The sequence below is a fragment of the Varanus komodoensis genome, unplaced genomic scaffold, assembly GCF_004798865.1.
Source record: "Varanus komodoensis strain SLA01 unplaced genomic scaffold, ASM479886v1 scaffold56, whole genome shotgun sequence".
In the NCBI taxonomy this organism is placed as follows: Eukaryota; Metazoa; Chordata; class Lepidosauria; order Squamata; family Varanidae; genus Varanus; species Varanus komodoensis.
The window spans coordinates 3,046,880-3,062,060 of record NW_025336169.1 but is presented as its reverse complement, the minus strand read 5'-3'; the positions used below and the strand labels follow the sequence as shown (position 1 = coordinate 3,062,060).

Below are 15,181 nucleotides of genomic sequence, written 5' to 3'. Positions count from 1 at the left end.
CTCAGGAAGGAGCTGCTAAACCTCACTCCAGCAGCCAAAGGGCAGACTTCTGTGAGCATATTTAGAACTCAATACACCTTAACAACAGGCTAAAATTTGTGAGTGCTTTCAGCTCCCACCTATATCTGCCTGCCCTCTGAAATCTGCTTGAGAGACCAGGAGCCCCTCCCCATGAGGTTAGGGAGAGGAACTTTCCCTACAACAGGGATGGCCCTTCTTTGAAATGCCCTCCCTATAGGAATTCAATGAGCTGCATGTATTCTTACTGTGTAGGTGCCAGGCTGTTATTTAAAAAAAAAAAATTCACCAAGGCTTTTAACTGAACTGTGTTTCTGCTCTTTTACTGGACTTATTGATTTTACTGACTGCTCTGTCATTGACAGTCTTTCCTGTTTGCATCTATCTGTGTTAAGTTGGTGGCCACGGTTTTAATACTTGCCTCCATTTTTGATCCTGTATAGCAGTATTTTATTGCAAGACATTTTGGAGGCTTTTAAAGTCGCAAAGTTAACACCTAATATTTTTACTGCTGTACTTGTGTCCTTCTCAGTCATTGACTTTTTTATATTGCTCTTCCCTCCCACATCCATGTTTGCTAGTCTTTTTTAACACCTGCTTTTTCATTTTTGCTACTCTTCAGAAACCAATCAAAAGAAAAGTGGCATGTAAACATTTGAAATAATAAATAGTAAAAGAATCAGACATGGCTGCATGGCTGTCTCTATTATTATTGGATACATAAATGCAACTGTTCTGAAGACCAGAACAGAAAAGCAGCGCTAGGTGGAGCCTGAAGCTGCCTAACTGATCCATGGTTCCTCTCCTTGGAAAGCTGTTTTAAGGGCCTGAGCAGCAAAACATTAAAGCAGACTATCAAAATAAATCTAAGCACTCAGTGCATCACAGAATGGTTGTTAGCCAGATGACAGACTTAACAGGGCAGTGCAAACGAACCATCAGCCTGGCCCAAAATGAACTCGTCCACCTATCAATAAACCCATTCCCTTTTCTTTAGACACTTTGGTGTTGGGCAGGCCACAGCTCGTCTTCATGGCTTGGGTTCAAAAAAACAGCTTTTTATATGAAGTACTCAGACAAAATACCCACAGGGAAGTGATCAGGTTTTATGCTTTTTCCCACCTGCCCGGTCAGGGTTGGTGCCAAGGATGGGCATGATTCAACACCTCCCGAGAACCCACGTGCCAGTAGTGGCCCACTGACAAAAGTTCCCTCAAGCTGTTCTTCCTCTTCTGCCTTGCAGTCTAGTTATTCACCTGCCTCTCACCTTGGCCCAGACAATGGCGGTGGTGGGAGGAGCAGCAGCAGGAGATGCCACTGCCTACCTGGCCCCTGCTTTCTGCCTATCCAGCAAACAGGCCATAGAAATGATGAGAGAAAAGAAAAGGAGTTAACAGCAGCTCATCACAGGAGTGGTGAAAAGCCCTGGGGAGAAGCCCATGCAGAGAGTCTTGTGGCACAACCCTCCAAAACCTGGAGATGGTACTGCATCCACCAGCAAGGGCTCAGACACAGCCCTCTCCAAACTGTGGTGAAAAAGGTGACCAAGAAAGAGGACTGCATTTGAAGGCATTCCAGCAAACTCTATTAAGTGTGCAAAGAACTCACAGGAATCTGCTTTAGTTTTTAGAATCGGACGTATGAAATTGCCCATATGAAAACTGAAAATCCACACCACACAGAACAAGGCAGAGATGCTTAGCTGCTGTGCTTGAGCCTAACCACAGTCACAAAGGCATCAATTTGTAGGCATGGGGAAGGGGAAGGGAATCCTAGACCCAGGCAGGCCCCTTTCCTTAAAACCAACTAAAAGGAAAAGGAAAACTAAGCCTTGGAAGGAATAGCCTGATCACCCCAACTGCAGACGCCCATAAGCCCCAGCTTCTTCCCCTACTGCCCCTCTGGCTTGCCCCCTTCCCCTCCATAACTGCCCAGTTGTCCCTGTCTTCCAATTTTCTGGCCAAAGAGAGTGAAGGTAAGACAAGAACAAGACATTCCCTTTCACATTTTATAAAATGCAAGTTTTAGCTTATCTACTGATGGCCCATAGCCCAGCCTGATTCAAACTCTCACTCTCTGTTGTACATGAGTTCTTCCATGAATGAATGTCACCTTTACTTCACATGCTTTTATGGCCTTGTGTGTGGAACTGTCCCAAGTGAATGAAGAAGTTTTTGTGAAGGAAACAACCATGAGGACTAGAACTTTGCTTTTTTCTAAGAGGTGGTCACAACCTTGCAGGAAACTTAGTTGCATGGCACACACCTTATTCTTCAAACACATTTGTTAACTAAAAAGTAAAACATTACTATATTTTGCCAGTCATAGCAAGAGGTTTAAACTTAACATTGTACATTTTCCCAAGAGGCACTTAAAGTATGCATTATTGATGTTAACTGCTAATGTCTCCCTTTTATTTTTGTTCACAGCGTTATTTTTTAAGTTTTTACTAAATTCTTATGTCTCTAGAAATAAGAAAGCTTAATTAAACTGGCAAACCAAAGGGAGCAAAGTGAGAAATGAATTAGATGAGCTTGGAAAATCCCAGCTGTGCTGTGCTAAAAAGCTTTCGGGCATGATCCAGTCAACATTTTTAGGTTGTTGTTCTAAATGTACTTTTATGGTGGAGTTGAGTCCCTCTAAACACAGTGGGATTTAGAGAATAAACACATTTGGGATCAGGCTAGAAGTCCCATGAACTTGAATGAGAGAAAGAGAGGGAGGGAGACAGACAGCTCAGCATATACCTAATCCAGAAGCCCAGTTCAAGGCACAGTAAAATTCTTGCCTGGATGCACCTATCCTCTAAACCATGGTTTACTCAGATCATTATGGCTGCCCTTGTTTACTGGTCAGTCCCTGAACCCTTTGGTTCTAAAAGGGAGCGCTACTTTTTGGCAGCCCTTAACCATTATACTGCTTACATGGGCTTTCTTTTTTCACTGGTGTACTTCTCATTGAATCATTTCAGGTGAACACCTGGCAGTAGAAGGTACCTCCACTCTCTTTCTGTGCCATTATATTCTCATTCCATCCAGGCCCCCCTCATTGCCTTGTCTCCTATGAAAATGTTACATGCAACCCAGTGGCTGTAAATCTGCAACCTGCCTGCTTCTGCAGTGAATTAGTTCTGGACTGCTGCCTTTAAAAATTAAAATGCAAGTGCTGTGCCTGGCATAAATCCAATTAGTGCCACTCTTAAATTTAGGCTTGGAGTTCCTGAATTATTTCAATTGGCTTCAGTTCTTTTCCCAGCCAGAGTATCTAAAAGGTGCATTGCTTGTTCCAGTGTAGCTACATAAGCCAGTGTTGTTGTCGGGGGGTGGGGTTTAAAAACCCATCTGACTACATAAACTGCGTCACTATTTCTGCTTCTGCTATTCCATTTTTTATTGTTTGTTTGCTTCATTTCCATGGGCAATTGAAAGAGTGCCAAAGATTCTCTCTTCCCACAACCCTCCCTAGATATTCCATTTGTTGCATGTTGCCACTGAAACTCCCTCCCTTCTTGCACAAAGGTTTTGTCTTTATCTATCCTATTCAGTGTCTAGTTTTCCATCCGTTGCCCATTCAAGAGGAAACCAGAGATTTTGAAAACAACCATTGTGCTATTACAAAAAACTGTTTTGTTAGGGATGTGTGCAGAAGTCATCCTTGGCAACAGGATGAACTTCGCTGGAGCCACAATCAGAGCCTAACTGATTAGGGCTTCCAATAAGCATTCTCCAAGACTGACAGTAACGTGGGTTTGTCAGGACTGTAACAAAGCTTTGACTGAGTGCAGTGAGCTGGTCTGGTCGGAGTCCTCATGTTTGTCTCTAAAATGGCAGAACGTTCTCCTCCTTTACTGTCAAGCAGGGCTCAAACAAGCCCCTGCTTTTCAACCCTATGCAGATATTCTCTCTGCATATCTCTGCCTCTCTCTTTGGCTGCCCCCTCTCTGAGCAGATCCTGTACAGAAATATAAGAGATGACTAGGCAGTTGAGTTGTGTTGGCTTTTCTCCCTCTTCTTCAGGTGTTGCAGTGCTTCCAGGAACACTAGCTGCATGTCCATGCTTTTTATACCATGTTTGTATTTTCTAGTGCTATCTTCCCCCTCCTGATGCAGCTTGAGTCACCATTCCATGGTCACAGTGGGAAAGCATCTTATTCCCTCCCTCCATACTTAGGATATAAGACTGCTGTGCTACTGTACTTTATTCACTTTTATCTATGGGGAAATCTCCTGAGATATTTATACAATATAAAAAATTAACCCTTTCACTGTTTTATTAAATAGAAGTATAACATACTAAATCAAGCCCTAACTGAATTAGGGGGTTTGAAAATGTTCCCATTCAGATTTTACTGCAAAATTCACATCAAGTTTGCATAAACGGGTTTCCTCGGGAGAGGTTTGCTCAAATCAAGTCCTCACTGAGAGTTTCAAAAACTCTGATTATCAAAGCACTTGGTCAGTAGTTGCCACATTTCACCCCAAAGGGAGCCATGCAATGCTTTCAGAACTGAGATGTCCAAACTGTCAGACCAGCGTCTAGCACAGGAAATAAACACACTGCCAATCTTGACAACATGAAAAATGCAACATGACAGGCCTCTTGGCACCAATTCCTCACACAGCAGCTGGTCTAGCCTCAAAAGAATGAAAACATTGGCTGTGCCATCTGATTTTTTTTTTTTAATGTCACACATAATAAGCCAGATCATGGAAGTCACTTTATGCCCACTTGCAAGTGGGCACACAGACAGGCACAACAACTGCAGGAAATATTTGGAGAACAAAAAAACAGTGGCGGCAAGACTTTGGAGACTGCACCAAAGGGCACAGCCTACTCTGAGCACAAGCTCTAGCAGACAATTTAGGATAGGTTTTCAGCAAGCTTTTTGTGGCGGGGGTGGGGCAACCCTTTTAATAACAGAAGCATTGCATGATGAATTCAAAGTGACCTTGATGAACTGGAGCAGTAGGCAGAAAATGCGTGAAATTCAGTACAGCGGCATGGGACATCAGACAGAGAAGTGAAGGATGCAATCACGAGGCTCAGTCGGATAAAAGGTCTGCCCCTCCCAGCATTCCCCAGCCCATATGCTGGAAGTCACAGGACTTTTGTCTGTCTAAATTGCACCCTAAATCAATCAGGGGTTAGCATTCCTGTGAAAAATCTGCACATGGGTGAGTTCATGGATGCAAAGTAGAGGGGACTGCCACTATCTTAAATGGGGAAAAAAGATTAGACAAATACATGTAGGAAGAGAGGTCTCTATCAGCTAAAACACAGCTCTAGCTACTATAGAAACACAGAAAGAAAGCAAGTCAGAAGGGATCTCCTGGGCCATCTAGTCTGACCCCCAGTTCCAGCCGGCTCCACTCATAGAATCCCCAACATGTGGTTGTCCAATCTTTCCTTGAGCACCCTCACTGATGGGGCCCCTAACCATCTGACATCTCCAAGGACACCAGAGGGAAAGGAAGCAGCAGTCAAATACCTTCCACTGCGTTCACACACCGTTGCACTTGAACTCCCCTGCTCCAGCCACCAATTGCCACAGCTCAGCCCATCAAAGGCTGAGGAAGGAGTGGCCCTTTCACTGTTTCTAGATCCAGCTCTATTTTATTGATTAGTTAACCTGCTTTGCAGCCAAAAAAGGCTTCCAGAACAACACAGATGGATACAATCAATGAGAACAAGACAGTCTCTGCCTGGAACTTTATCATTTGAAAAAACCCCCTGAGATGGCACAGAAGCGGAAAGGGATGGTGAGAAGTGGAGAGGGGGGAAGCAAATTCAGGCCAGTGATTCTTTAAAGGTTAGATAGATCATGACAACCAGGCTGAAAGCAGTTCAGAGTGAGCACTGAACTAAAAATCATTAACTGGAATTATTTTCCTCCTTCCTCCCAATTAATTTTCCTTTTGCATTGAAACTCTCTGACTGTAAGCCTGCAGGGAAGGATTTTGCACATGGAATAACATGGTAAAATTGCTTTAATCAAGATCAACATGGACTTTTCATATACAGGGGAAGAGCACCTCTGACCATTGGCTGCCAGGGACAAAGAAGGGAAGCCGATCACCCCCATGCCTTGCCTGAAAGCACCCAGAAATATCTGCACACACTGGACAATGTACCTCTTCTACTTGCATGACCCAGTCAGTGGTTCAATGCACTTTTCCAAACACCAAACCCCCACCCCACAGAATCAAAACCACACCTTGGATTTCCTCCAGCCCCTATCAAGAAATGCTAATGGAGCTATCTGAAGGATGGGCAAAGAGTTCAACACTGCATGATGTGATTCAGGCTGCTGGGTCATATGGCTGAAAGCCATAGCACATGTCTTTTGCTACCAGGTATACGTGGCGAGTGCTACACAGGTATGCACTTGCACCATCTCTCCCCTGGAAACGTTTTGTGCTGTCTACAACAATCCCACGTGGAGTCACTGGTCTGTGCCCAGTTCTGGCCTGGTTATGAATGGGTTTGCTATCTGGGTGCCACAAGGGAGTTTTGAGTTTGGTCATAAAAAGTTAAGAGGGCAAAATTGCTGCATAAAACACCCTCCTTTAGAAGAAGACCAACAGAATGAGGGAGAGCTTAGAAAGTTACAGGCTTCCTGGGGTGCAGGGGAAATCTCTGATGTGGAGTCATGGATTTTCTGTCCGTAGGGTGCTGTACTGATTATTATAATCAGTAGCTGCAGCATTATATTGCATTTATATCTTGCCTTTTTTTACACACCTCCACCATATGCACCTGTAAATAAACCGAGCAGTCACAGAAATGCCTCCAGTCATCAGCAAATTCCACTTTTAAACAGAGCCAAAGTCATGTAAGCGTTGTGCCTGGAACCTCTCACCCCACAGAGAAGTAGGGAGAATATGACAGCATGTTCTCTTTTTTAAATAAAACCATAGGAAACTTCGGAGCAGCTGGCTTGAACAATGGCAGCTTCCCACTTGAAATGGGGCCCTGGAGAAGTTATGCTGAGACACAAAGAAAGATCTTTCTAGGGTTCAAGTGCAAAGCGCCACAGGAACCCAGAGCGCTCTGCACTCCATACTTTGCCCACTGGTGTGGCTTACTGTCATCATACAGGCGTCCGCACCATTGTTATTTGACCTTCTGAGAGAACTAATCGCTGCTGACATTTTGTGATTGCAGTGACAGCTGCAGGCAGAGACTGTATCATAATTGCAGTCTAGAAGCCTTAAACATTCACTCGGCTTCGATTTTTAGGTTGTATTCCATTAGTCCCAGGGCTTTTATGTCACAGTGCCATTAAATCATTGTCTTCACTTGACAGTATCATCTTTAGCTAAGCCCATGAAAGGGAGGCAGAGAATTACACTATTTCTTAAAAGTCGTGCTGAGGGTAATTGGCCATTCGAACCAGTCATGTTTAAAGGCGTCATGCCAGTGCCAGGCGTCCACAGACAGGCGGCTCCTGCTGATCCTCTACAAGCCCAAGAGTGATAGGGCAGGCCCTGCAGCAAGAATTGTCTGCAGAGCACTCCAGAGAAGGCCCTGCACTGCAACCTGAATGCTGGGTTGCCAGGGAAACTAGAGACTCAGGTAGAGCATCGGGAATAGAAGGAGCTGGTGGATGGGCTGTCAGGTTTTCATCGGACTGGAGCCTCTGCTTGGCTCTGAATCACACTGCGTGTCTTTGGACAAGCCACTAAGGTCTCAGACTAACCAACCTTCAACAGTTGTTGTAAGGACAAGATGAGACAAAACTTAGGATGCTGACTGCAGTGGCTCTTTAAGATGGCAGGCATGAGTCTTTTCCACACCTAACTGGACATGCTAATGAGTGAAGGTAGAACCATCTGCATGGAACAAAATGTGGTCTGCACCAAATTCTGGACCTTTCCCTTAAACAAAGAAGCTGCTTTCATATTTGCTCAGGCCGCTGGTCCATCTTGCTCAGTGTCGTTTACTCCCAAGGTTGCAGAAAGGTTTTAAGGCAGGGAACCAGATTGTACCCACCAGGCCCGTCATGCAATGCTGGTGAGCACAGCCATCCCAAGGGACCTTTCCCAACCCTCCAATATCCATTCCAACGTTCCTCCATAGTGTGACTCTCTTAGTATGGAGACAAGGACTACATACATACATACATACATACATACATACATACATAAAAACTGCTAGGAAGAGCCTACTTCTTCTGCTTTTGCTGAGAATTAAACAAGAGCCTGTAGGGTATTCCCCCTCTCCCAGGAAGGATTTTATTCTGGGTTCAAGTCCAAACCATGCCACATGCATACTGTATGTGTTCTTAACAAGTTTGCTATCTATGAAACAGGAGTAGGAGCAGTGGTGCTACCTTTCCAAATAGTTGCTCTACAACAAATTCTGCAAACCTCAGCCCAGGAACAGGCAGCCAAGAGTGCAGATTCCCCTCTGGGAATTTAGGAAGACCTGGGCTCTTTGTAGGAGTGAGCTAAGTGAATTGGGAATATCATCCAAACCAAGGACTGAAAGTAACGTGGAAAATAATAACCGTCTGGAGAGGCACAAGTAGATTCAGACACACAGGTGAACTCTGACTTTTTTTAGACAGAGCTACACTTCCTCTGAAGAGTTGGGCCTGTAGCTTTGGGGTACCCATGGATGTGCAGGTGAAAGCTGCAGCCCAGAGTGCTTTTCACCAACGAGGAGAGCTGTAAACAGACAAGTCAATGCATGTGAAAGCTATCACCGGGTAACCATCAGGAATGGGAGAATGCTACTGCTAGGGGACTTCTTGTAAGCATTTATCTGGTCACTGTGTAAAAAGAATGCACAGGCCTTTGGTCTGATTTCTTATGAAGGAATGAAGCTACCAAGTCATTATGCTTTCCGCACAAAAGAATATTGGAGAATGTGAGGCAGACATGGGGAAAAAGGACTGACAGGCTGAGGAACAGGAAAAATAGAAAGGCTCCATACAGCAGCTTTCTCCAGCCTGGTACCTTACAAAAACATTCAGAAACTAGTTTCAAAATACAACACTGATGTCAACTGTGACTAGCATTCTTGTACGTGAGTTGCTGTGCTATTAAGGGCTATGAAGAAGCAAGAATTAGCATCTCCTAAACAACTGGAATGTAGCACAAATGCACTGCTTCTTCTATGGCTAAGTTGTTTCTGCAACAAAATTCTGAGAGCTGAGTGACAAATATGGAAGAATTCCAAAATCCAAAAGATCACACATGCACGCACACAAAATTGTGCGAGCTTTCAACATACCCACGTCTCTTCAAGTAAATGTTATACAAGGTGGCTGAAGAGGAAATGACCAGAAGGTGATCTCACATTGTCTGCAACTCCAGGCTAATAAAGCCCAGGAGTAGTATGTGAGGATGAGACCACAGGTCAGCAAGTCATGGGATGGTTACAGGAGGGCTCTGCTGCCCTGCTTATGTTGGGGAGAACAAGAGGGACGTATTTCACTCTCTATTTGGAAGACTCCATATTCAAGTGGAGTGTTTTCCATTCTGGCTGAAGCACATGGGCTTCTTTCATGACTGGATCACACAGAGAAAAGCCAACTCACTGCATTAGAGCATGTATCTAAAAGTATCTTCATTAATATAAATACTGCCTAATTACTCTGAGTTCCACTGGCAAAAGAAGCCCATGTGTTTCAACCAGGACGGAAATTCAGAGAGAAGTCTGGACAGGTAGGAAAATGTGACTTCACCGTCTAATCACCATTCTGTCTCACTCAAATCCCAACTGCATTTTATCATATGTTGCTGAAAAAAAGCTCTGGGTAGTTCAAAAGCTTTCACGTTTTTGGAGTAGTGAACTTTTGGTTTACCTAAAAAAAGGTAGTTACAGCAACAGCAACAAGAATTTGGGGATTGCTCTGATAGTCAACATGGCTACCTTTTCTTTTTCTGCACTTCCTGACAGTTAGGACCCCGAGGGTGTGGAATGGGCTTCCAGGAGAGGTCGTTGAAGCCCCATCGGTGCGAGTGTTCAAGGATAGGCTGGACGTCCACATGGTGGGCATGTCGTGAGCGGAGCCGGCTGGTGCCAGAGGTCAGACTAGATGGACCGAGAGACCCCTTCTGACTCGCTCTGTTTCTATGTTTGTATGACCTTTGGCTGAGCATCTATGTGCTCTTGCCAATCTAAGGTCATTTGCATTAGTGCAAGCTAACCTGAGCAATGAACAGGCAGAAATGTGTTTTTTTAAAAACACTCACCAGCATTTAAATATATATTTTTAAGTACTTAATGTGCTGGTAAGTAGCTCTTTGGACAGGGATCATTAAGCTGGTTCATAAAGCAACAGTACTGGTGCAATGATAAAAGTGAGCCAATGGTTATTCAGCAAGAAACGGACATGACCAGGAAGACAAAGGAACCAGTTCACTGGCCCACCCATGCATTTATTTCATATACCTGGATAAGGAGCCTCTGATTTCTCATTTTGCACAAGTAACAGTCAGTGCTGCGCCACGGCTTGTTGCTTGACAACATTGGAGGACAAAGCCATCCACTAGAAATAGCTCTGATGGCTTAAAAATGAGCTCATTTTTTCCAGTCCACTTCTACATTTCCTCCACAGACGTCACAGCCTTTAATTACACTGGGCAAATGGGCACATGTGTCAGGGTAGCTGCTGAGCTCAACTGCAGTGAGCCACTGAAAGAGTCTCATGTGGTACAAAAATTTAGTTGTCACCAGCTCCAAATATTACTTTCCTAGTGCCATGCCTTGCAGCACAGGAAACATAACAAACAGGAGCCCTGAGAGAATGAAAACTGATATATATGGGACTTCAATGGTTTTGCAAGTGCAAAGGCTCCTATGCCTTTTCATATGTTCTTGGCTGAAGGGCTGTGGTTCAATGTAATAGCATCTGTTTTGCAAGCACAGGTTTCATCCCCAGCATGTCCAGGGAAGGGTGGAAAGATTCCTGCCTTAAACCCTGGAGAGCTCTGGCTGCCAGTCAGTGTTGACAACACTGGACTAGATGGATGTGAGACTTGACTCCATCAGATAAAGAAGCTTTTTATGTTCTTATTTAGGCTTTCGTGGTATTAAAGACCAGTTCATTAGGTGTATCTACTCTACAGGCTTAAACTGATTTAATAGTAACCAGGGAACAGTAGCTGAGGACTAGGGATCTTATATCAGTCTTAGTATCTTTACCAAAGTATAATTCCCAGCTTTACAGTAGGAAGCTACAACAGAAAGTAAACTCAGTTTTCCAAATAAAAACACAAATGGTACTGGCTTGCTTTTTTGTCTTTGTTAGCCTAGAATCTTAACAAATGCCTACATTAATCCATTGAAGTACACCAGGATGGACTGACTGCCAGTTCTTTCTCCTGCTTGTTGGGGGAGAGACTAGCCAAAGATCTTGGTCTGCATGAAGCACTATGAGCAACTGGGCAGTTTGCATGAGCATACTGCCTCTTCTATCACAACCTACAATTTTTAACAAATGCAAATTGTTATTATATACAAACCAAGCCACTGAACCTAATACATCAGAAAATGGGCCAGAGGGTGTGACCTGGTAGAAGGTCTTGTCCTACATTCCCTTTCTCTCTCAGCCCACAGGGGCTTCCCATCATGCTTTGCACAACCCTCAGTCTCAAGGATACTATTCCATGCTGAGGAACATGGAAAGCAAGCCCAAGAAAGCTTGAGGGAATTCTGCCCAGGTCTCTGTTGCTGGGGTGGAGCAGGTTAAAGAGCCCTTTGTACATGCCTTGGCTCATGTGAGCATACCGATCCCTCAGTCCTTGCTCAATTTAAAAGAGGAGATTAACTGCCAACTGGGGAGTGGGCCTAGAACAAAGGGTTTATGCAACCCTCTAATAGCAGTCCTGGCAGGCCTTTAACTACAAGAGCAAAAATAACACTGAAATAGTGTAATTTCTGTCAACATAAATGGCTCCATTTCCTTTGTCTGTTTCTTTGTGGACAAATGCAGCTGCCCATCTCATTACACATCTTCTTTATGTTCAGCACACAATTACCCAACGGAATCCTATTACAAGCACAGAGCAGGGCAGGGCATCAATGAGGCTACAAATTGAAAAGAACAGAAACATTCTGAGTATGTCCTAAGGGGGAGGGGCAGAAAAATAAAAGGAGAAGTCACCTTTCTTTACTTTAAGAAGTCAACAAGCCACCCCATGGGTATTACAGATGAATTTGCCACAGCAATTAACTCTTTGAACAGACAAAAGGGGGGGCTAATATCCCCTTGTGCTGGCTCACGAAGGAATCCAAGCAGGCCTTTTTAACACTGAACTCGGAACACTCAGGTAATCAAAAAAGCTGTCTGGGGAGCAACGTTCCCTGATTTTCAATGAATCAGAGCTGCCTGCTTAAAGCATGCCCATCTCTGGAGAGCAGGAGTCTAAAACAAAATCAGGTCATTCCACAGTTCCTAAATGAACGCTAAAAGGGCTCAATTGGGCCATTGCGGGACAACCTCGGAAGAGTATGTGCGTGGGAAAGTTACCACTCCAGAAAGCACTCTTAACAGCGGGCTGGAAATGCTGTGCTCTGAAAAGCGTTCTAGCTTCATTGAATGAAAATACCAGGGGAGGGACTGGCGGAAGGCCAGCACCGTGAGTTGCCAAATCCCGCTTCCCCTGCACTCTGTGCGCTCAACGGGGCAGTTCCTCTGAAACACAAACAGTTCTGCTGTACTGCCTAGGGAAGGGAAGATGACGAGGCTCCTAGGATTCATAACAAGCCTGGCCAACTCAGTTCTACACTGCAAAAGAGACTGATGTGGCAGACCCCTATTTCTTTCTACACCTGAAGGCAGAACCCAGACTTAACCGGTACTGGACTAGCTTTCAGCCTGTCATGGCATTCTTTCATAATGCCCAGAATTTCCAGCAGTAACATAGGGGAGGGAACTCTGTTAGGTTAGTGGCATTTGGAGCTGCAGTGGAAAAGGTAAGGTTGTAGACCTTCCTGCCAGGTTTAATGGGCCAAACCTGTCCTCCAACCCCATACCTGTTAGATGTTTTGAATCACAAGTCCCATCAACACCAATCGGCATGGCATTGGGAGCTGCAGTAGAACATAACTGGAGGGCACCAGGTTGGGGAAGGTTGGAACACCAAGAGCAGTGGATTAGTAACACACAGGTCTGCTGTAGCCGACTTTTTTGCAACACAGTGTGGTGCTGTGGTTAGAGTGCTGCCCTGGGACTTGGGAGATCTCTGTCCAATTCCACTCAGCCATAAAACTCGCTGGACAACTCCCAACCAGTCACCCACTCTAGCCTAGCCTACCTCCCAGGGTTGTCAGGAGGATAAAAGGGTCAGAAGCAAGACCATGTGAGCCACTCTGGATTCCTTGCAAGAGGAAAAACAGTGGGGTATAAACATAACAAAGAAATAAAATAGCGTTTGGTGCTGTACCCAATTGTCACTCACTTCATGCCTCCCAAGGAAAAAAACGCTTCAATTAGAGTCAGTGTCAGCTTACAGCAGAGATCACGAAAGGGAGCAAGGCCACTGGCTGTGCGCCTCCCCCTCTCGACTTTCATCTGCCACCAGTAGATACTGCAGCAAGCTGCTGCAAGGCACAAGAAGGGGCCATTCCATTTTCTCTGCGGAGAGACCAGCACTCCGAGTTCCTTCTCTCCTCAAATTGTGTGCACTCCAGTGGGTTGTTACAACTGTGCAAGTAAAAACTAACGACCCTTTGCTTTCTTTCTCCCTTTTCCTTTTGTGTCAGCTGCTCTATATCCAAGGAGGGCAGACTTCCAGCTTGTGCAATCTACCTTATATTTTTATTAGAAACCCAATATCCCAATGCAGTTAAGTGCACACTCATGGGATGGGACCTGGTACAAAGCAATAGTTCAGGGGGCATAACTCTATTCTTATTGCCCCCTGCAAGTCATACACTGCAACAGACAAGAACAAGTCTTGTTCTAGATAATCTAGACAAGGCGTTCTAAACAAAAAGCCTAACACTGGCCAGCAGATTTGCAAAAAGGACTAGTCAAAAGCAGTATTTGTACAGCTGAAGAGAAACACTAAGGGAACGATCCTATGGCTCCCAGTCAGCATCTGAGAAGCCATACAAAATCTGAATTCCCACCCTCCTACTCACTCCCCTTATAGTGGCTGCTCCTTTGAGAGGAGACAAGGGTCATTCTGGCAATGGGGGGTGGTTTAGGATAAGAGTTATCCTGATGCCTCTCCAGCCTCTTCCCCTTCTGCTCCAGAATAAGCCAGTGAAGATCACCTTGCCTAACTCTCACACTCTGCACTGGATGACCACGAGCCACCAGGTGTGGGAACTTATGGACCCTGCAATAGGATTACACTTTATGGTTTCGTAACAAGCGATTAACATAAGGCCAAGCCTGGCTTTGTTTTTTTTCGAATACAATTTTAAGAAGCAGCAAGTCAGGTCAGTTGTAGCCTAAATATTATGTCCCATTTTATATAAGAGGAACACTGAGACTCAGATGCACAGCTTGCCCATAGATCAAAGATAACGAACCGCTGCCTTTTTGTTGCTGGTATCGTGAAATTAAAGAGTCAGAAATGTTTGCCATTTCCTGGCCTTCACCCAGAGGCCTGACAGGGTCTACCACTTGCCAATCCAAGTTCTCCATCAGTCTTGCCCAACCTGGCACCCTCCGGATGTGACTATCACATTGGATGGGGATGGAAAGGATTATAGCCCAACACTGAAAATGGAAGGGTGGGGCCTGGCCTATGGCTTAAGACTGTGGCAGCCTTTTCTGGCCCAAGAGTGGAAAATAAATCTATCAGAGCAATAACATGTGAAATATATGAAGCAAGCCGTAACCTTGCAGCACACCTACCGGGGATAGCTGTCCCAGCCCATAGAGGGTAAGTTTTTTTGGATCGAGGTAAAGAGGGTCTCCGAAATCCTGGTAGGGTCTCCAACTAGGGCTGAAGTAACCCTGTTGAGTAAGTTGTCTGATCCGCCGGCGGTAGTTCTCCAGGAACACCTGTTCTCTCGTGACATCCCAACAACTGTAGATGGTGTTGCTTCGAGCTTGGACTTTCAGGCCTTTCTGGGTAGGAGTGGGCACAGGCCTGATCAGCACAAAGTAACGAGGGTCTAGCTTTGGGTTCAGCGGCATCCTGCCTTTGTCTCCCACTCCCTCCTTTTGCTATATAAACCACCTTTCCAACGGATC

General features: G+C 44.9%; 1 protein-coding gene across 1 annotated transcript in view; it reads right to left on the bottom strand.

The window, feature by feature from the left end:
- Positions 1-15,124, bottom strand: part of CCDC60 (coiled-coil domain containing 60) — a 40,476-nt gene extending 25,352 nt beyond the window's left edge. The window contains exon 1 of the mRNA XM_044448890.1: positions 14,840-15,124. Coding sequence (XP_044304825.1) covers positions 14,840-15,124 — 285 coding nt within the window. The remainder of the gene's footprint in view (positions 1-14,839) is intronic.
- Between the last annotated feature and the right edge of the window lie 57 nt (positions 15,125-15,181).